This window comes from Coptis chinensis, chromosome 4 (assembly GCF_015680905.1).
Source record: "Coptis chinensis isolate HL-2020 chromosome 4, ASM1568090v1, whole genome shotgun sequence".
NCBI classification, from domain to species: Eukaryota; Viridiplantae; Streptophyta; class Magnoliopsida; order Ranunculales; family Ranunculaceae; genus Coptis; species Coptis chinensis.
This window is the reverse complement of record NC_141459.1, coordinates 88,755,074-88,778,718: the sequence shown is the minus strand read 5'-3', so window position 1 is coordinate 88,778,718 and position 23,645 is coordinate 88,755,074. Positions and strand designations below refer to the sequence as shown.

General features: G+C 36.4%; 1 protein-coding gene across 1 annotated transcript; it reads right to left on the bottom strand.

The window, feature by feature from the left end:
* Positions 1–9,098: 9,098 nt before the first annotated feature.
* On the bottom strand, positions 9,099–9,815 carry LOC147505480 (uncharacterized). The gene has a single exon (XM_086605562.1). The coding sequence runs from the start codon at positions 9,813–9,815 to the stop codon at positions 9,099–9,101; it is 717 nt and encodes a 238-aa protein (XP_086461688.1).
* Positions 9,816–23,645: the final 13,830 nt, after the last annotated feature.

The window sequence follows — 23,645 nt, the reverse complement described above, 5'->3', positions numbered from 1 at the left end:
ATCGGTCGATTTATCGAAAAATCGCCGATATATATCGTTTTTTCAGCAATCCGACTTCGAAAAATCCGAAATATCGGCTCCGAAAATTTAATATTTTTTAAACCGATATATATCGGTAAAACCGATATAAAGATATATATCGAATATATTCCGATGTATTCGATATATATCGTTTGACTTGGTTGGACAATTTGACTTTTGACCGATTTTGTTGAAACCGATATATAAAAATATATCCCGATATATATATCATTATATATCGGTGATATTTTCGATATATTCGATTTTTGATTTTTGAATATTATCACCAAAATGGGCAAAAACGATTTATCTCTCCGACATATCGATATATCCGATATATATCTTTTTTTGGCCTCTCCGATATATCCTAATATCCCGAAAATATGGGTGTGGCAAGACCGATTTATCTCGCCCAACGAGACAGTATCTCCAAATCAATCTCAAGTGCATCGACATAGGTTTCACTTTTCGAATAAAATAAAATAAAAAAGTAGATTTTGTATTTTAGAAGTCTATTGCTTTCCTCAACGGTGTTCATGTCGATGGATAGCTAAAGTGAAAATGGCGCAATACACCACATACTAAGAAAATTTGTTGTACTTGCTTGCATCACATCAGTTTTAGTTTTAGTTTTTGAATTTGTGGATAGTACACATGTCTCTTTCAAAGAATTTTTGAGTGTCTAAATTTTCAAAATTCTATTGTTTGCTAAAGTACTTTCTTTTTCAAAAATAGTTTGTCACATTGACATTTTGTTGTCTTGGTTGGTCTTTAATTATAATGTGCAAATTTCTATAATCTTTTTATTTTCTCTATTTTTGGCAAGCTAGATTTAGTTGAACTCATAAACCCAGACTATATATTTTGCATACCTAGATTAACATCTTTGTTCGAAGAACAGAATAATAGAAATGAGAAAATATTATGTATTACTGTATAGATGGATTGATAGTTTTATTAGTGAAAAAATATTTTTTGAAAAATAAATACGTCTCTATTTTTGTATAAAATCATTTTTTTACCAAAAAACATTTATTGGCCATTTTTTTTTACCAAATAAACTAGGGTTAGGCAGACCCCACCTGCATATATAATTATGCAAAATCTAGCATACGCAGGGTGTACCTGAGCTATGACATATGGGCCCTCCATCACACAAGGGGTGCGAGTGTATATATTGCATCGCAAAGTCTTTATTCAAGGCTCTAGATGCCAGCACACCAATAAACCTGTGCACTCTAGAAGCTCTAATATAATTATTGGTCTAAAAAAATTGTTTTATAATAAATAGTAAAAACTTGTTTTTCAAGTTAAAAACCGTTTTTTCTTTTGTCATTGTGTGGGTTTGTTGTGCTCAAGGCAAATGGATTGTCTGGGTGTTAAAGACCAAATGCCATGATATTTATTGAAATATTGCGAATTCTTTCTTAATAAACTAGTTTTTAAAAAAATCTCAACTAAACATGTTTAGTTAAAAAAATAGAATAAATATTTTAAAAAAAAACACGTTTTTAAGAAAAGATGATTTTTTTTAAAAAAAACTAAGATCTAAACACCCATTTAACTTTTCTTTTTTCCTCCACAGATTTGACAGTACAGTACAGCCAGTGTACTATAGATTTTCTCTTTTTAGTTATTCTACTTATAACTTTCCGTTTTTTTTCCCTCACAATGTAATATCACGCAAATTCAAGGGTATATGTATGAAGAGGTAAATATGATTTTCTGTCGGTCTGTCGGTCTGTCACTCTGTCCTACACTGTTTTTTATACTTTTTTGACTGTTGATTAAGAAACACATAAAAAGTTAAGAGAGTTAGAACTTAAAACTTAGATGACACCGTACACTACAGCAATAATTGGATTTCAGTCAACATCTTGACCCACACGGATCTTCCGCGGCAAAATTTTCTTACGTTGACCTTGAACATTTCAAGATGCGTGAAGGACTCCAGGATTTCTTAACCGTTAATTCAGTTGCTAGAAGCTCCAAAAACTCAGTTAATGGCTTAATTCAATGCTTAAAGCCTAATAGTCTAATATTCTCGATCTTTCTTTATCATAATAATTGTTACTATACGCGTACTTTTATAATTTAAGTTTACTTATTATTTTTTAGATTTTTGACAAAAGCCATCCTTGAACTTGTCCCGATAACTAGTTACACCCTTAAATTTTTTTCTAAGTGAAAAAAATCTTGAAATTGCTAATTGCCAAACACAACTGTTAGTTTGATTGATGTGGTTAGCAACATATGACGTATTTCGTTTTTTAGATAACGTTATACGTAGCTCAAAGTTGTAACGACTTTGTACTATTTTCAGCTCAACTTCTAATCATTGTGGGTGAGAGCATCTCTAGGTGGACGTATCCGTGGTCGCATTCTTCAAATTTGAAGAAATGAAAAAAAATCTTGAAATTGCTAATAGTAATGTCAAACAATGTCGCAACTTTGTTAGTTTGATTGATGTCGCCTGTTTTTTTTTTACTTTTTCAATTTGATAGCAACATGTCGCGTGAGTTTTTTTTTTGAACTTCGGTTATATGTAGCTCAAAGTTGTAACGACTTTGTAGCTCCTCCAATGAATTTTCGCAGCTTTGCAACTTGGTCGAAATTTGCTATCATTTGGTAGCGTTCTTCAAATTTGAAGAGTATGCTACCACCACCTAGAGATGCTCTGAGAACAAAGAAAGAAAGGCATGCTAATCCCAAACCTTATTTAAAAAAATTGTAAAAAACCATTTTAAAAAGGAAAAAAAATTATGGATAACATAAGTTATCCCGTGAAAATAAAGTGAAAATCTCATTGGTACGTAAGATAGTAATGACACTTTTGGGGGGTTATATATATTGATGTGTCCAATTTTTTTAGCCAAATGCGTTGATGATGCTCAAATCCAAATAAAACTTATTATATACATACTAGTAAAAAAACAGGTAGAAGTAGGACCATTTATGGCAATCTTCAACTTGTAGTGGAGATATTAAATCTTATCTTTTTTAGATAACTCTCATAATTCATATCCTATCATTCTTAAGTCATAAGTCATAAGTCATAGTGTTCTCACTTCTCAGTTCGATCAACCATTTTGTAATTTGGAATATGAGTCAGCCTACGACACAACAATTAGGCTTTAATCAAGTCAAAACCTACTATTAGGTAAGTAGGGTGAAGGAAATGGGCATGGGACTTACTTGCGCTAGTTAACTGTGACTTGTCTACGTCACGTGTGCGGTCAATTGGTTTGGGCCGGGTAATACAAAAATCTAATTTTCAATCAGTGGCAATTTCATAATTGTTTGTAAAATTGAGGGCAATGTGATAAATCAAAAGAAATGCGTCTCTGTATCTGAATTTCACTGTACAAATAGACGGTTTTACCCCTATCTCACATATATTATTACACAATTATCTTTTGAACAATGTTGGTAATATTTGAAACCGGATGGGAGTATAATGGGAAATGGGAACTGTTCACAAAACCATTCTCTTTAAAGTAATTAGATATAGGGCAGGGAACAAGTCGGGATCGGATCGGATATGCCAATATCCGAATCGGAATTTTTTCATAGTATCCGAATCTAAACTCGGATTTGATTTTTTTTGCAAATATTTCATCCGAATCTAGGGGTGATTTCAGATTGGATAAAGGGCGGCTATCGAAAAAAATTATGGATGGCAATATCCTTTCCAAATCCGATCCAATTATTTTTCGGATGACAATTTCTTTTTCGAATTCGGAAAATTTTCCAAACATTTTTATCAAATTTTTTTTTGAAAATTTCGAAATCGACAAAATTCGAAAGTAAATCGAAAATGTGAATTATATAATCGGATTCTCTCTTAGGACAATTAACAATTTTTTATCAAGTTAATACATTCATTTAGCAATTATTTTGAAATGTATTAATTCAGTAAACAACTTAAACCTTTTAATATGTTCATTCAGCAAGTTTTTTCTTCATTTACGTTAATGCATTAATTCAGTAAATAGGAAGATGATATATGAGAGAAATAGATCGAGACGTATACTAGAATGACAATATTGATTTCTTAAAGTTGTGAGAAAGACAATGTTCTATTTCTCTGGGGTTTTTATTTGGTTTGTAACCTATATGTAGTTTAATTTAGTAACTATATGAAATAGACGGCTATATATATGTTAAAAATTTGGAAATTAATTGAAAATCGGATCGGATTTTAAAAACACATCCAATTCCGATAGATCCAATTACTTTTTGAAAAAATCAGATATCAGAATTTCGGATATCGGAATACAAATATCATTGCCAAATTCGAAAAAATATTGGACCGGAATTCGGAAAAATCGGGTTCTCGGAAAAAAGTGGCACCCCTACCCGAATCCAAACCCCAAACTTGATCGGGTAACACTAAATATGTGAAAAATTACCCAAAACATGTATCCGAACCCGAACCCGAACCCCAAACTTGATCGAGTAACACTAAATATGTGAAAAATTATCCAAAACATGTATCCAAACCCGAACCTGAACCCGAATTATCCGTATCTGACCCAAATTTAAAAACGGTTAGAGAAATGTATCCAAACCTGACATATTTTTGGGTTTGGGTCGGGTTGGATACAATTTAAAACATTTTTTCCATCACTATTTTCACCCTACACTCCCTACGACGAAGTAAGTGAACATCCTAAAGTTGAAATTTTGGGTGCTAGGAACGCCTGTCACTGTATTTTTGATATATACAGTTGAGGAAAGTTACTGTATTTTTTGAATGCATAGTCATGGTGACATTGTGTTGAGGAAAGTTTTTTAAAATTTGTGGAGTTTACTAGCGACAGGCAAATTTAGCAGCTTTGGACCAATTAGCCTACATATTTCAATGTCGATTAACCATATTGCAAATACTTGGTACAATTTGGCCTTTGGCACTACTATACTACCGACAATATATGCAAAATTTCAATTGGCATCCAGCATTGCATAACTCCGAAGTAAGATGCAAACCTATAACATTTATGCCCCCCCCCCCCCAGGTTTTGAAGAACCATTATGTTCTATGTATTATATATCAATATGAAAATTTTTAAATACATAGAGGTTCGCCCCCCTAAAAATAAGTTCAAATATTTTACTACTGCCCCCTCAAACTTTTTGACTATGTTTTTTAAACGTGAAGCCACAACATAGTCTTTTTATAATAGGTGTAGGAGCGTCATATCAAACTCAAGTGTTTTATCATTAATCTACTCTTAAGAGAATATAAAAGGACGGGACCGAGAATAGAAGTAAGTCAAGTAACACACAATTAATTCGAGCATAAAATCCTTGATGTGGTGACGACCATAGCTGTTATACCTACTTACAAACCATCCGATCCGATATGCCAATTCAACGATTTGGCCGAGTTTTTTGGAGACTAAAGAGCTTAGAATGCACGTAATATATGGGACATAACTCTTAAAACAGTCTATATAAGTGACTGTGGGGAGCTTAAAGTGGCCAAGCCTTACTTTCTCCTAGTCTGTCTTGATTGTTCCTTTCGAGATCCATGGGGTATGTTCATAATTTGAATGTTTTACTTCATCTACTAATACGTGTTGTTATCCCTTGTTAATTACATGGTCAAAATGGTAAACATGCTTCATGCTATTTCATTTTCTGAAATAGTATAAGCACTCCCCCCTGGGTCAGATTTTTGCCTCCGTCCGGCCGTCCCTGTATTTGATTATGCGTATACACTCGCCCCACCTAGGTCAGATTCCTGGCTCCATCCCTACTTCTGTCCATGCATGGTTAAGTTTAATATATTTCATGATTGATATCCTTGGTTGCCTATGCGCCTCCCATATCAACTTAATCCGAATTTAATCCGAAAAAGAGCGGTCGACTATCATGCATGCACAATATAATCACTTGAACAATATTGAAGAGCACAAATGAAACAAAAATTGATCAATACTAAAATTTTCAATAAAACAAATACTCGTTGGCTAAAAAAAAAGGCATAAACGCCTGGCAAAATGCACAATCATTTATTTGTAGGAAAGGTGGATAAACACTGTTTCAAGCTAGGTAAGTTTGATTGTCCTGTTGAGATGAACTGGAAGCACTAAAAGAAGATAATTTAAACCTATCTAGCTTCTTTGATTGTCCAACCAATTCTTAAATCTTTGTTTTGTTGCTCTAACTTTTGTGCAAAAAAATGCACCTCTTCCGCTTGTAAAGGCGACTTCCTCCCCAGCCTCTCGGTATTATTTCTCACCTTCCTTTGGTACATCTAAAAATATTGGGTTAACGAGCATTACCCCCCACTAGATGAGCCAATTAGGATTCTCCCCCACTAGATGGGAAATTAGGGTCTCTCCCTCAAACACAAAAAAAAAAAAATCAAATTGGGTTGATCGTGTTTTTTTTGTGTATTTGGGGGAAGAGACCCTAATTTCCCATCTGGGGGGGGATACTTGTTAACCCAAAAAATATTTGTTATCTTCAAGCGAATGTCCTCCACCACTTGCATCTGGAAGGGCCGGGGTTTTGGCTATGGCGGCGGTTAGGTTCCCAAGGCCTCATATGCTTCTCTCAGCATAAATGCCCTTTGGTGGTAGTTCCTATGGAAACTAGACCTCATAGTATTTCTTGCCAGACTTATTATCATCAGGTAGGAATTCGTTGCATCCACCCTCAATGAAAGCTTCCAGATGAGCAGCATGGTTTTTCTGACATTCAAAATAATAGGGTTATACTAATAACATACCCCGCAATTAGTTGCAATTAGGATTACCTCTCATTATAACTTGAATTAGTGATTCCTTCCCGAATTGACGATCAAACGCAGTCATCTAACGTTTTCCGCCATTCGACCAGTCAAGGTACATGAAATGACCTTGATACCCTTTTACTCTCCTGTTTCGGCAGTAACCTATTTCAACACAACTAGAGTAATGGTAAAGAACGCACTAAGAAACGAGGAAATTTGATGTTGGGGGAGATGAAACTGAACCAAATAATGGTTGCCTACGTACCCAAGATCTATTATTTAGGGATCAAGTTTCAACGTAGTTCCTTATTGTGAGAGAGAATGTTTTTTATGAATTGGGAGAGATTGAGTCCTAAGAGGACTGTGTTTATTTGTCCAAAGAATTGTTATCTATTTGAACTTTTATCCTTATCTTCTATAATAATGAATCTGGACATATTCATAAATAGACCAATAATTGGATGGGCTAGGATTAAGCACGTGGGCTTAATTGCTGGACTAGGCTTAGTATTGGGCTGGATTCATGGGCTTAATGAGCCACAAAGTGGGGGTCTATACATCGCCCCCTCTTTGGTGGATGGGCAAAGCCCATGTGGCAAAGAAGTTAATATAGAAAAAAAAAATGGAAGAACATTGATTTAAAAGAAAAAAAATAGAATAAATGTTACCAAGTATTGGCGGACGTAATCTCATTGTCAAAGGCGACAGTAGGCGATGACAGGAGACGAAAATTATTGGCGACAAAAGACGGAAATAATTAGCGAAAATTATTGACGGAAATTATTAGCGGAAATAATTAGCAAAAATTATTGGCGTATATATATTGGCGGAAATAATTGGCGGAAATAATTAGCGAAAATTATTGGTAGAAGTTTATTGGCATAAATAATTTGCGAAAAATATTGGCGGAAGGGTGAAAGTTATTGGCGGAAATAATTGGCAGAAGGGCGGAAGTTATTGGCGAAAATAATTCTTAACTTAATTAATTGTGTGAGGTCGGCTAAAAAGCTAAGAATAATATAGCTGTAAAAGTAATAATATGGGTTTGGAACTTGTTTGGTTATAAGAAAAAACAAATGAAATAGGTAAAAGAGTAGTAAGACCGGCCTAGATGATTTGTTTTGTGTACTCTTGTTTGACCGGCCTTGATAAGTAAAAGTGAGTAGAATAGGAATAGAATCATTGAAAAAGTTGGAGTGCTAATAAAACAAAAAAGAATTGGTATTGGTATTGGTAGGACCGGCTTTATGACAAAATATTTGTTAGAAGAGGAGTTATATTACGTAAGACCGGCTTTAATTAGTAAGAAGAGCTAAAAGATTGCCCATGTGAAAAGAGCATAACCGGGACCCATGTGAAAAGAGAATGAAAAAAGCAATAGGAATAGGACCCATGTGAAAGTGTAGGGCCGGCTTACCATGCGAATTTCTTGACTGAAGTTGACGTAGAAGTTGGTGTTGGCGAAATATTGAGATTGGCAATAAAAACAAAACAAGGAAGTGAATAAAAACAAAACAAGGAAGGTAATGTATGAAAGGGCAGGTTCCACGCTGACAGGGGCGGATCTAGGATTTTAGATAAGGGGCTGCCATGGAGTTAATCTTTAAAGATTTTTTTAGGAACCAATAAGCTAGCATTGATAAACAAAAGAATTATCGCTTTTATTACCTTACCCAAAATGGACAAAATAGTGTTTTCACTATAGACCTAGACAAATATAATAAAGAAATGTGCAATAATAACATAGCACATTAGCATCACACTAGTGAAGTTTTGACCTGCGTGGATTCTTATCAAATACATCTATTATTGCATCCAAATCAACTTCTTTAGCAAATTCCCATTCAATGTAAATAGTCATGCAATCTGCAAGAAATTCATCCCCCATCTTGTTACGAAGTCGTGTTTTGATCGAGCAATTTCATAGCTGAGAATGCTCGTTCTGTAGTTGCCGTGGAAACAGGAAGTGTCAAGACAAGACGAATCAATCTATCAATCAAATAATAGATATTGATCTTTCTTGTTTCAACTAGTCTTTGACATAATTCGGAGATGGTAGACAACTTCTGAAAAAGAGGATGCTTGAGCACATCAAGTTTGTAATGTTGCAGTTGACTTCTCAAATGATGTATCTCTTGTTTCGTGAAGTCTCCACAATAAAACTTTTCTGCGAGTTTGCAAATGTCATCAATGGTGAAGGACTTAAAAGCATCTTTCGGATCCAAAGCATAACTAAGATAAAGAAGCTCTATTGTTTCTTCCGAAATCTGTTATTTAATTCCACCAACCGGTAATCTATTACAAAGATTAAATAACTTCGACGTGGTAGTGGTGCTCAACCGTAATGTAATCTTTCTGGCGGGCAAGAACGACTGTACCGCCATGTGTCGAAACCCATATCGCATATCAATGTCATGTTTTTGCAAAACAAAATCACATCACTAAGGAAAGCGTCCCAAGAAGATCCTCTTAATTCTTGAAGAAGTGCTTTCGTACTGGAGACTAAGCTGATAGCATTTAAAATGTCTTGGGACTTTTCTTGCAGGGCTTTACACAAGACATTAGTAATTCCCATAGTCTTATGCAATAAATGAAAAAGAAAGACAAACTCAAAACTTTTCATTGCAAGAATAGCACCTTTAGCTTCTCCACGCATAGAGTTGCTTGACCCGTTCTTCATGACGCTTTCAAGAACTATACAAATTGAATCAAACATCTCTTTCAGGCTACAAACCGAAGCAAAATGAGAACTCCATCTAGTATCTCCTGCTCGTTGCAAAGTAGAAACTTGATTAGCTCCTTTTCCAGTAACAAGTTCACCACTAGCTACCAGCATATCAATTTCATTTTTCCGAGTATCTTCCAACTCCCGTTTACGCTTGGGTGCAACATGAAGATTAACAATAGAAGCCAACTTGGAAAAAAAATAACCAAACATCGAAACATCTTTAGAAGCCGCAACTAGAGCAAGTTGTAGAGGCGATGTGCAAAGCAATGCACATAATATGCATATGGACACTCCTTCGAAACAATGCCTCAGAATCCATTCCATTGACCACGCATATTGCTAGCACCATCATAACCATGACCTCTCATATTTATAATATGCAAATTATGGCGAAAGTAAGGATATTGCATATAGCTTCTTTCAAAGTTAAAGCACAAGTGTCTTTAACACCAACAATACCAAGAAAATACTCTCTAACAAAACCACCTCTATCAACAAATCTTAGGACAATCGCCATTTGCTCCTTGTTTGAATTATCTTGTGCTTCATCAACAAGGACACAAAATTTTGCATCACCAATTTCCTCACGAATTCTCTCTCTCACTTTATCGGCATAGATATGCAAAAGTGTCTTTTGAATTGAATGTGAGGTATATGTAGCATTTCTCGGAGCATCTTTTAATAATTCTGCAACCTTGTCATTCAACATCGCTGCAAATCCCAACACTCCCTTGAAATTTCCACCATTTTTTGATTTTTTGGACTCGTCATGGCCTCTAAAGGAAATCCCTTGTAGTGCAAGAAATTGAATACACTAAAGAATAGCTTTGACTAGCAAATGGTTCTTAACAACCTCTTCTTTAGATAATGTATTTAACACATTATCTATATGTCGAGAAGGATTCATGAAATTTTCACAATCTATCATCTCCGACCTATGAGGTGAGCATGGACCTCCTTCATGTTGCAAAAAGGAACACTTCTTTCCATTATTAATCTTCTTCCAACATTTAAAACCTTCAATAGTGAATGCAGGACGCTTCGGCAGATTTGTTTCAAATATAAAACATGGAAAAGAATAAGCTCTATCCGTATGGAGTGAGTACTCTAGCCAAGGAAATAGTGTGAACCAAGAGGAGTTGAACCGCGAGTTTGCTTTCCGAATATGGTGGATGGATACTCTTTCTCACTGAGTTCAAGTAACCAACACCCCTTTCCAAGAAAAGCTCGTCGAACATCATCTTGTTGATTAACCGGGTAATTATATATTAGAGCACGCGTACCCGATCACGCTCAAATAAAGATGTGGAGTCAACTTCTCCAACACTAACTCTTTGGGCTTGAGGAGAAGGTTCAACTTGCTCAATTTCAACAACTTGAACTTGTGAAGGAGGTTGGCCATCTCTATCAAGTCTTGAAATATCAAGACTAGATGATGTAGAAGTTACATCATTTTCCGGGGTGACATCTTTGGGTTTAAAGAAGGAAAACATGGTTTTCATTTTCTTACGAGCTTGATATTCAGACATTCTTACCTAAGATAGATCATAATAATTTCGTAATCAATAGTTTGCTCTATACTAAAAACAAAAAAAAAATATCACAATAATAACTACAATAATATTCAACTAATTAAATAAGACAAAAAATTAAATGACAATCTAATACTCCAATATAAACTATAAGTTAACAAGACAATAAGTCAAGTAGAGAATACATTAGTATTTGAAAATTAAAAAACAAAAACGAAATAAAAAATATAGGCATAATACAAAACAATTTACCTTAGCCCTTAGCTAATGAATAGCCGAATATGAAATAAAATGATAAATAGGTTAGGTGCTGAATTGAACCGCCGAATTTGGAAGAAGATAATAATAGAGAACAAAATTTTCTTTTGTGAACAAGTGCCGTCGAGAGTGTACGACCACGAGCACGCTTCAGTTTTTTGTTGACCTTTATGTTTTTTTTTTTTCCGGTGTTACTTTTTTTGAGAATCTTGGATTGTGAGTTGTGAGAAACTGTGATAGAGAGATAGTGACTTGTGGGCCCCTATTGTGAATTGTGATTCTTTTTTTTTTTTCCGGCTAATAGAGTAATAGGAAGTTAGAAACAGCAAACGTGACAAGACCAAACTATAATTGATTGTGACTTGTGGGCCTATCATCTATGGGCTACTGTGCATACTACTATTTTTTTTTTTGGGAAAGTTTGGGGGGGGGGGGGCTGTAGCCCCGGTCAACCAACCTTTACATCCGCCCCTGCACGCTGAGGAGTCCTAATACACAAGGGAATAGTATTTAGAATTGTTGTTTAACTAAACTATCAGAACCCACTATAAATACAACACACCAGGTGGGGTTGGAGAACCAAACTAAATAGAAAGAAAGAGAAAAAAAATTGAGAACGAAACCGGTAATAAGGATTATTATTATTATTTGTTTGAAGCAAAAATTTGAAACGGTAATGGCGAGAATTCAACTTCAACGAAGATGGACCAAAACAAAAGGTACTCTATACATACGAGGTCAACCAAGGAAGACTTCAATAATGGAGATGAAGAAACGGTTTGCATTACAAGAATTCAATGTGGACAGTGTGAAAAATGTTTTACAAAAAGCCAAAGAAGATGAAGTAGTAGCAACATGACACCAATTATCATATGGTTTGAAATTTCCCTTAGATAATATTATTGCAAGGAGATTAGAATGGTGGCATGTTACACCTGCACATATGTCAGTTCCATTTTGGTTAATAGTGTCAAGGATGCGAAGATTACAATTACGATACAAACGAAGATTTGGGTGTCAAGAGCTTTACGCAATTGCAAGGCCTCGTGTCATTCCGAAAGACAATTTCATAATGCTCGGCGTGCACTTTAAAAATAGAAGGGAGAGGTTTAGTGGTCTTCCGGATAGCTACAAGCATTAGAAAGATTATCCGTATCGCATACGAGGGAAGTGGAACACGACAGGAAGGGACGTTCCAAACAATTTTACTGGTAAGTAACTGTATTGTGTTTACGTATAGGTGATACTATGTTTGTGTTAGGAAAGGAAGATTTTGCAATAACTTAATTCAATTGTGTTTCTGTTGTTGTTGGTATTTGTAGAGGAAAATCCGCCGATTGATATGGTAGACATGGATAGCAAAACACAGGATAACTTAAAATTTTACTTCCATGGGAAAATACCATCTGAAGTATATGACCTAAGTTTCCCAGATGATATTGTGGACTTCCTATGTGAGGTGGAGGAAGAGGCGGAAAAAGAGGATGAGTGAAGGGCAAGAGAGTGAAGAAGAAAGTGATGAGGGAGAAGAAGAAGGAAGTGTTGAAGGAGAGGATGAAGATAAGAGTTGTAAAGTTGTAGGAAGGAAAAATAATAAAAAAAATGTGGAGAAAAAGCGAACTAAAGAATTTGAAGTTATGAGTGGACAATTAATTAGACAAAATAAGATCAAAGACCAAAACAATATTATTAGGAATAAACGAATAATCGTAGAAGATGAAGATAGTAATAGTGATATAGAGGAACGGGTGAATACTTCAAAAAAGAGGAGAACGTTAAGAAGAAAAGATTATGAGTTACCGTTGAAGGACGACGGTGAAACCTATAAATTTTTAGAAGATGATTATGGGAGAGAAGAGAGCATAAAAGAAAAGGAGAAAATTGTGGCCAAAAATTTAGAGAAGAAAGATGATATTGTACAGGTTGGAGTTGGCATTTTAGCACTGAAGGAAAATCACAAAACGCAAAGTGAATCCAACAATTTAATCCAAGTGACAACTAGCATGCAACGAGAGAAAAGGAACGAGGTAAATTTTTGTTCTATTTGTTTATTTGTTTATTTATTTAACTGTAATATGCGTTTTAAGGTTATGTTAATATTTCAGGTAGTGAGAATAATGGAAGAATTAAATGAGATGGAAGAACAGGAGCGGAACGCCACTGTAAGGACCAAAGAATTAGAAGATTTGAAAGCCTGAGTGAAAATGCAGGAAGAAGAAAATGAAAAGATGACTGCAAAAGTGTTGGGGTTAGAAAAAGAATTAAGTGTTGCTAAGAAAGAGAATGTGGAAAATAAGAAATTGTTAACACAAGCTTCCCTAGAGATAGGAAATAAGGAGATGGAGAGGATGCAAGGAATTATGCAAAAGGCAGATGTTTTGGAAGAGAATGAAGAGAGAAAGAAGACCTATAATAAATTATATCTAATGTATATGGAGATTGTTAAAATTGCTCCGAAAGGTATGCCTTTTCCAGAGGGAACTTAATAGACAGTTGATTTTGAAATAAATGTAGGAAAAATACTACCAACCTTGAATGAACATGCATTGTCGGAAATAACTTGATAATAATATGTCATCTCGGTTTTGATCTTGCGTGTTGTGCTGTATGTTGATACGTAGTATGGATAAAATATATGATAGCGATATAACGAGGGGAATGCAGACGCCCCCAATATAAAATTCATTGGAGAAAGTGTGATTGAAAGGCAAAGGGGCCGTGATCGTCCTCAATGAATGTAGCTATTCAGGCGTCAAAATAGTTATATCGAACGTGAGGCAAGGCCTGACAACTTTCGGAGTTTCCACAGGTGCAAAGTCGTCACCCTTGCACTGGGAGCAAACTAAAACACAACGTCGTTGCCTTAGTAGTGGAATTTGCACGGATATTGTAATTTGGGAGTATTGCAATAATTGTACCGAGCAAGAATAATCATCTTAATGACTCGGATTTCCTTCAAGTAGGCATGAATACGACTGACTTGGATCGAAGAAGGCATAATATGGATGACCTCTCTGGAATTAAAGTTAATGAATGACATTGTTGAAAGGAAGAGTACAGAAAAATAGAGTAATGTAAAATGACAACCAAACATATGAGAATGGAAATTGAATGTCTTTATTGATGGATAAAATAGAACGAACTACATAGATAGATAGATTTATTATTGATGGAGTAAACGTAAAAATGCAAAAGATTTTCTAACGGTAAAACTTGCGAAGGTAGTAAGCATTCCATGGTTTCTCTATCATTCTTCCAGAAACAGTACGGAGGAAATATGACCCCTTAGATGTTGGACGATCTATGATATAGGGTCCTTGCCAATTTTCTCCAAACTTTCCCGATTCTATAAGCTTTGGGTTTAAACAAACAGATGCCCCCGGTTGAGCCTATGTGGAGGATGACACTTGTCATTATCTCTTACAAGAGTTGGAGATTTTAAGCGATACACACATTCGGGTCCGCCTGGAGACTGTCTTTTTCTTTGCGTGTAACCAACCTATCTAAGCCGGTAGCTTGTCTGGGATCGTGGTCTTCCCTCTAATTGCTTCTGTGACACCTTCCTTCCCAATCGGATTAGACCTATTTAGGATGGCGATTTTCCTCTAGTCAACGAGGTCGGCTTTCCCTGTCAAGTCGGTCTCGTTTGGGATATTGTTCTTCTTTATATTTTCTTCCGTGACACCTTCTTTCCCTGTATGGTCAGACCTGTCTGGGATGACAATTTTTCTCAAATCTGCGAGGTCGGCCTGATGATGGTCTTCTTTATACTTTCTTCCGTGACACCTTCTTTCCCGGCCTGTCTGGTTGGACCTGTATAGGATGACGATTTTCCTCAAATCTGCGAGGTCGGCCTTCCCTGTCAGGTCAGTCCGGTCTAGGATGATGGTCTTCCTTATACTTTCTTCCATGACACCTTCTTTCCCGGCCTTTCTAGTCGGACCTGTCTAGGATGGCGATTTTCCTCAAATCTGCGAGGTCGGCCTTCCCTGTCAGGTCTGTCCAGTCTAGGATGATGGTCTTCCTTATAGTTTTTTCTGTGATGATATTTTTTTTTTGTTAGGTCAGACCTGTTTGGGATGACGATTTTCCTCAAATCAGCGAGGTCGGCCTTCCTTGTCAGGTCGGACCTGTCTAGGATGTCGGTCTTCCATGTCAGGTCAAACCTGTCTGGGATGATGTTTTTTCATAACTTATCAAGTACATTTCTTTGACCATCAAATTTTAAATTCTGACATCCCTTGACTCTATTGTTAAGTTCTTTTGCAATCAACTATTATTTCAATTGTTGTTCCGTCAGAGTTAAAGTATTTGCTCAAACAGATAGACGCCCCCGGTCGTGCTCATGTGGAGAAGGATACCTTCCATTGTCTCTTATTGGAGTTAGAGATCTTTGGCGGTACACATGATTAGTTCCGACCGGTGATTGTCTTTCTCTATCCCTGTAACCAACCTGCCTAGGCCAATAGTCACCCATGGCAGGGCGGTCGGTATAATTATACCGCTCTTCCATGTTTGGTTGCTTTTGTCTACGGTGCCTACCTTCTCAGTCATGTCAGACATATCTCGGATGGCAATCTTCCCTGAAATTGATTCTCTGAGGTAAATCTTCCCTTTGAGATCGGACATGTCTAGGTAGTAGTTATCCATGTCAATCCGATTCTCCCTATAAGTTTGGGTAATAGGGTCATTACTCTTAGAGAGTGCACTGGTTGATTGTGCTTGAGAAATAACACCTTGCGGTGGCGCTGCTGTAGTTGGATGTTGAGAATTGATCCTACCACTAAGAGCAACTCGATTGTTCAACGGTTCTTGCATTGGCCGACTTGAATTTCGAGAATTGCGATTTCTATTGGCAGGAGGAATATGTTGACTATTTGGTCTGCTTCTTGTGCTTACCATCTTGATTGTTTCACGTGATAATGGATTTAAAAAACCCACAGACGGCGCCAATTATGTTTCGGCAGTAACCTGCTTCAACACAACGAGAGCAATGATAAAGAACGCACTAAAAAACAGAGGAATTTGATGTTGGGGGAGATGAAACTGAACCAAATAATGGCTGCCTACGTACCCAAGATCTATTCTTTAGGGATCAAGTTTCAAGGTAGTTCCTTATTGTGAGAGAGAATGTTTTTTATGAATTGGGAGAGACTGAGTCCTAAGAGGACTGTGTTTATTTGTCCAAAGAATTGTTATCTCTTTGAACTTTTATCCTTATCTTTTATAATAATGAACCTGGACATATTCATAAATAGACCAGTAATTGAATGGGCTAGGATTAAGCACGTGGGCTTAACTGCTGGACTAGGCCTAGTATTGGGCTGGATTTGTGGGCTTAATGAGCCACAAGGTGGGGGTCTATACATCTCCCATATTTATAATCACTAATTGGAGTTATAATGTGGAGGGGGTGTAATCCTAATTGCAACTACTAGTGGGGGGTATGTCAGTATAACCCTTCAAAATAAACTTATATAATGCTACCTCTCTCCAATGTCTTCTATTTTCAGTCTCAAGTCCATTCTTCATTCACCATAGCAATATAATTGATGGGGAAAAGATAACTTAAGAAAGTTATTAAATTGTATTAATTTTGTGTTCTCCATAATATGGCAAGTTATATACCAACATCCTAAAATGCAATGCTAATTGATATGAATGTTTAAAGACCTTCCAACAAAGCAGCTAGCTAGTAAAAAAAGTTCACGAAACTGGTATATATGGACAACTCATCTCACGATCTACCTATCCTACAAGCTACTTTTAATTAGTCTTCAAGCTAGGTAAATAAAGGGCGGAAATCACCCAAAATTCTGAAATGCTCGGCTCCCGGGCCTCTTGGTGTAATAAAGATTGATCAATTACGGTTTTTCTTGGGGGATCCAAGGAACTCCGGTGGGGTGCATCCTAAATGTGATTAGTGTATGCAGGTGGATCTGACGACGTTGAAGCGATTTAAAATTAAAGGTGGTACTAGAAAATTTGATAAAGTTGATTGATATTGAACGATTGAATGAATTGTTTAGAGACTACATTCTCTTATATATAGACTACTCTATTACTAATTTGTTGAAAATAGAGACAATACTAAAAAGAATTAATAGCTAAATTAGAACTATAACCATAGTTGCTAAAACTAATTAATACTAATTCTAATTAGCAATAATGTTACTATCCTGCATCAATCCCCCGTTCTTGAAAAGAACTCAACCTCGAGTTTACCTCAGGTAAAGAAACACACTCATCTCCGTGATAAACCATTAATGAATCTAGCAATTTGTAGATTCTCATTCTCTAGCAAATCATTACGAGAAAGTAACCAATAAAATTCATCAATATATTCTTGAACAATACAATTATCTTGCTTGCAATTCTTGATGGTAGTGAAGAGAATTTGAGCAAAATTTGGAGAAAGATATTGATCCATTAACATTTGCCTCTCATACGTTTCCAAGAACGAATCGGTTTCAAACTTTGACAAATACCCTCTTAATGTTTTTGCTCCTACCAAGAAGATGTGCCACCAGTAAACTTAAAAGCCATAATCTTAACTTGCTTCTCCGAAGGAATTTCCATAAGCTCGAAAAAAACGATCCACAGACTTGAGCCAATCTATAAAATCTTCAATATGTAAAAGACCATTAAAAGTAGCCAAATCTGCCTTGACGCGAAATTCATTGCTATTACGACTAAAATTATTACCACCATAATTATTTTCTTGTCGACGAAAATTATTTTGATTTTGCAAAGGTTGTGAATTATTTGAGATAACAATTTCCTCAATGTCATCGTCGGTGAGACCATAAAAAGTTTGGAGTTTTCATGAATATTGGGCTGTAAATTATTTTGATCATGTGGTGGTAAGCCAATTTGGGTTGTGCCGGAATTAAGAGGAATGTTTTGAAGGGGCTTGGGTATATAGAATCGGTTGGGCCTGTTGGGCTTGGGAGTGGGTCTGTTGGACTTGAAAATTTTGGTGAGGTGAAAAAACGAGTTGGGTTGGGCCATTAATGGGTGGGGGTGTGCTGGAATTATGATATTGGACTGGGTCAATCGGATATGGGTTTAGATAGACTGGTTGGGCTCGGGCTTGATGGGTATCGAAAGTTTGTTGGTGATGTGGGTTACGGACTTACGGGAATGTAAAAGTGTAAAACAGATTGGTACTGTGGACTGTCGGGTGGAGGGAAAACATTATCTTCCACCGTTTCAAATCTATTAGTGAAGGCGGGATTTTCAATTAGAGGAGGGTAGGGTCTGTTTTGGTTTTGGATTGGAACAAAAGAGGTATATCTTTGGGAATCAGTAGATTGTTGGATTTGGGGAAAAAGTTGACTTTGAGAAATTTGGGTGATTGGGTGTTGAAAAGTTGTGGGGTTTGTGAGAATTGGTTGCTGGGTTTGTATGTTCGTTGGGTGATATGTTTTTGGCTTGGTTGAGGATCATTGGTGGTGGTTATTTGTTGTTGATACGTGGCGGTGGGTTGAAATTGGGAAAAATTTGGCTGTCTGAGTTCACTTGTTTGAGCCGGCGGTGATTTGGTGATTTGTAATGGCAAGTTGGGATTGTGTTGGAATGGCTTGTGCATTTCTAAATTCTAGTGTATGGGTGGTGGAGGAGATGAAATCTCTTCTCCGTTTAGTGCATTTAGTCCCAAATATCCATAGTGTGTGTGTGCAAAGGCTGGAGGAAATGAACAAATAAACTTGTTTTGTTTTTTTTTTCTCCAACAAGTTTTGGTTTAGTGCATAATAGATAGTCCCACATTGGTTATCCATCACATCAGGTCGGGTTCAGGCTTGGACTTGGGCTTAATGTTGTGGATAGTGGTTGGACCAATTGCCTAAACTTGTTTTGTTTTTTTTTTCTTGAGCAACAAGTTTTGGTGTTCTATTAGGAGTTGGTCTCTCTTTCTTATCTGTTTAGGAGACCGACCTAACCTCTATAAATAGGACTGTGAGTCCATAGAGGGAATAGACTTTAACATATTAGAAACCCATCTCAGAGAAACAGAAACTATAACCTATCCTATTCTTCTTCTTTTCTTCCTGTAGCCGCTAGAGAGAGTTATATTGCTGTTCTAGAGGGTAGTCTGTTCTAGTGCAAAGTTAGACTGCTGTTAACCATTGAATCCTGTGAGAAAGACGCCACTGCTGCCTTTCTGCACCATTGGAAGGGGCGAAATATTTCCTTAAGGACAGCCTAATCCGTGCCTTTGTTATTACCTGTTAATTTTGTCCTTGTCTACTGTTCTTTCTGTTCTACTCTAATTGTTGTGTTCATACAACTATTCTAACAATCTTAAAGAAAGAATTTCATAGTAGAACAAAGGAGAGTGCTTTAATACGACAATCAAAAGATAAGTCTTTTACTTTGAGTTATTGTTTGTGTTATTGGGTTATGACTTTAGAAATTTTCTAATAATTTTGTTTTTGTTAGGAAAACCAATTAAAGATTGAATATTTATTGATCTTTTATGGTTTATCAAACCATATATGGTTATAGACCTTTCTCCTATGTTTGTGGGAGTCAAATATGAGATTTCTATCAAGAAAAATGTCAAAGTTCGTCTTTTTGACAGCTACGTCACTCATTACGGAAACTGCGATAACTTTCAGCTTAGAGCTCAATTTTGCAATCCGGTTCTTGTGTTGGATAGCTGATTCAAAGAGCTTTCTAGTGGTATAAGGCTTGATACCCAATTCATCCTGAGCTGGTTCAGAATTACAGTTCTTTTGAACTGTTTTTCTAGAAGGAGGAAAATATGGTAATCCGGTTTTTCAATCGGTTAGGTATCGTATTTTTTCCCTCTTTGCAATTCTTTTGGTTGGATTATATGGTGATATTCTTGCCTTGAGTTGCATGTTAGTTTTCTTAAGAGGGAAATCCCTAAGTTTAAACTTCTTTAATAACCTAGTCAACAAATTATACATATTTATCACTAAAATATTAATTGGTTTGACTAAAAGTAGTTTGATATTATTATTTTTTTGTACATATGTAGATGTATGTAGATGGTCTAAGAGAGACCTTAAGATATTTAATATCAATCACACTCAAATCTTGGATAGTAATTATAATGTATTCAATGCATAATTGCTTACCTCTATTGAGTGTACGTATTGTTAGACAATGATTATAATTGTACTATTGTGAAAATACATGTTAGATGAAGTAACTTGTAGCTTATATCCAATATAGCATATGTTAAAGTTGTATAACATGCTAGTTTTGGATATTAATCATCGTGGATTTACTTTGAACTTGATTATAGTTTATTGGTAAATTTTTCTAGTTGAAGACATTAATGGGTTGAGCCATTAGATGTTGTGGTAATACTTGAGGTCTTGTTGATAGGGTATCCTATCTTGCTTGAGCTCATGTAAAAAGAGGAGGTGAAGTCCTCAGTTGTTTCGCATATTCAATAGCTAGATTTGCTTAAATATCTTATACTTTTTGTTGTGAGGGGTACAATTAAAGTTTACTTTTCCCGAACCTATGATATGATATTAACCATGTTTGGCATGAATGCATTATTAAACATAGGCATGAAGTTTAACCATGTCATATATTATTAAGTAATGAGCATCGTTGTCTACAAGAGGAAACAATATGGGAAACAATCAATATCTTCCTAAACCTAATTTAGTCAAGGAGATGTAAGAGCATCTTTAGCAGTGATATCAACCTAGCATCAAACACAAAAAAAACACCAAACCAAACACCAAATCGACCAATATTTGGTTCCAGATTTGGTGCTGTATCAAATCACTCACAAGGTTTTGCCAAAACCGCGTGGGCTTGGGTTTTAATGGGCGCGGTTTTGCCAAAACCGCGTGCGTTTTTTCTTAAAATTAGAACTGTGGTGCATAGAACTTGAAAAATTATGAGTTGTGCATAGAAGTTAAGAAATTAACAATTGTGCAATTGAAGAAATTAAGAATTGTAATTCAAAATCGAAAAAATTAAAAAAATTAAAAACCTATGATTATGATTATGCAGTCCAAAATCTATGATTATGATATAATCATATAATATCCAAAATAATCCAAAACCTATCATATTACATCAAATTTATTTAGCTCTCTTCTTACGCCCCTTACCACTCGATCCCTCTCCTATCTCTATTTGGACGTTCCGAAGCTGCTCCTCTAAGTTCCTAATCTGAGACTGATGATCTTCTCTGTCTGCACGGAGGTTAACTACTTCAGCCTGAAGTTCCTCATATCCCTGATGTTGCTGCATATCCTCATACGCTTTCCGAGTCTCGTCATAATGCATTGCTGGACTGGCGATATGTTTGAGAATATGCCTCCTCTCTTTCTTGGCTATAATGATACAGGCGATCCTCATCCCATCAAACATAAGAACACGGTTCTCATATCTTTCCCGAACCTCAGCCTGAAAATCCAAGAAAATACAGTGTGAGTACATATTATATATATAAATGAAGAAGATAAATAAAACAATTAAACTCACCATGGTATATAGATCAATATACGGCTCTAACTCAGAGAAACGAGCATGAGACACCTCAGGAATAGAAATATAAGTAGGCTCCCCATCAGGTCCACACACGGCAAACATCTGAGGATTACTGGCAGACACTGGAGCTGGTTGATATACATTCAGAGGTTGTGGGTTGTAAACAGGCTGTGGCGGATGAGGAATACGTAGCTCACGTCTCATCCCTTCCAAGCCCACAAACTCGAAGTTGCTAGCCCGACCAACAGGAGGCAACAATGGATCCATGGAGACACGGTTCCACCATCTATAATACTGGTCAGCAGTCTGCTCAACAACAAAAGAAGACACATCTGGCCAAGGACCACCACTGGCATGAACTTCATGAACTTGAATTCTACCCCACGACTTTGCATCACTAACATCTGGCATGGGAGCACATGGAACTCCATAACGTCCAGTTATCTACCTCCAACATCATCCGCCACAAGATTACCAAACCCCGACAAATCACATGCGGCAAAACAACTCGTGGACGACAACACACAAACATCTTTGCATAACCGGATCGTCAAAGGCATTAGACAAACGCCAAGGTCTCCACTCAATAGATGACAATGATCTAATATCAACCTGAGCACGAGCCATACAGATATTATTCCTAATCTGCCCTCTGTTATGAGTCAAGTGAGGCCCTGACCAACTAGCAAATCTAGGGCAAGTATCAGCAATCATGTCTATGTTAGGACAAAGACATCGAAAGTACTCATAAAACCAAATCTCTAAAAGTCCCGTGAATCCCGCAATCGAGGGACTTCTACTTCCGAATATCCGTGGAAGCTTTATCTAACGCCCGATATCAATGTGGCATATACTGAGCTACCCAGGTCATAATCTCTCATAGTATGCAAATTAGATACATAAGCATAATATCCCAGTCGTACCATAGAATGACCATTGGGAAACAAAACATGCCCAATAAAAAACATAAAAAAAGCCCTAACATACTGATTAACACCCTCACTACCCGGTAGAACAGTCAAAGCTAACTCTGCTCGTGTATCAGGATGCAAGAGGGGTTCCATATATGCAGTCTTAATATGAGATAGCTTAATCCTAGAAGAATCATAAGCATCCGCACCCAAACGAGGAAAACTCATAAGCATAATATCCATATTCTCATAATTTGTATGAAAAGGTACCGGTTGGCTTATACCGATACTCAACCCAGAAATCATAGTGAAGTCTAGTGGTGTGAACCCTAATTCCGCACAAGGAAAATGAAATGTATGAGTTCTACTCCACCATCTTTCTACTAAAGCTATGACCACTGCCCAATCAGCCTTCTCATAATCCGTATCAATCAAAATAACCAAAGGTGTATACAAAATACTATCTCTAATATGTACAAACTCATCCAAACTCCTAATAACCTTCCACCACTCTCTAACACCAAGTAAAGATGATCTAACTCGGTAGTCAACAACATGTTGATATTATAAAAAAAAAATAATGCGTATAAGATAAATAATTAATTGGTCCAACTCAACTAATTAATATTCAAAATATTTAATCAAAACTAATTAATTACCTGAGTATTAGCCACTGCACTCGACACGTGTTTTGTATCACGTGTAGAAGACACAACTTCCATATCAAGTGCTTCTCCAGGTGCAAATTGCCAATCGAAGTCGTTCATCTGATACTCCAGTACATAGGGATGTCTATCAGCCGGCGCGACATCTTCGGGTTATTTTTCCCACTGTCTTCTCCCCAACCGTATTCTACTTCCTCAGGTTCTTTTCCCTCATCGCCAATGTCGTCTGTGTACTGCCAATCATTACCGTCGAAAGGTTCAAAAGGATCCATATCAAATTTTAAGAGTTTAGGTAGGTTT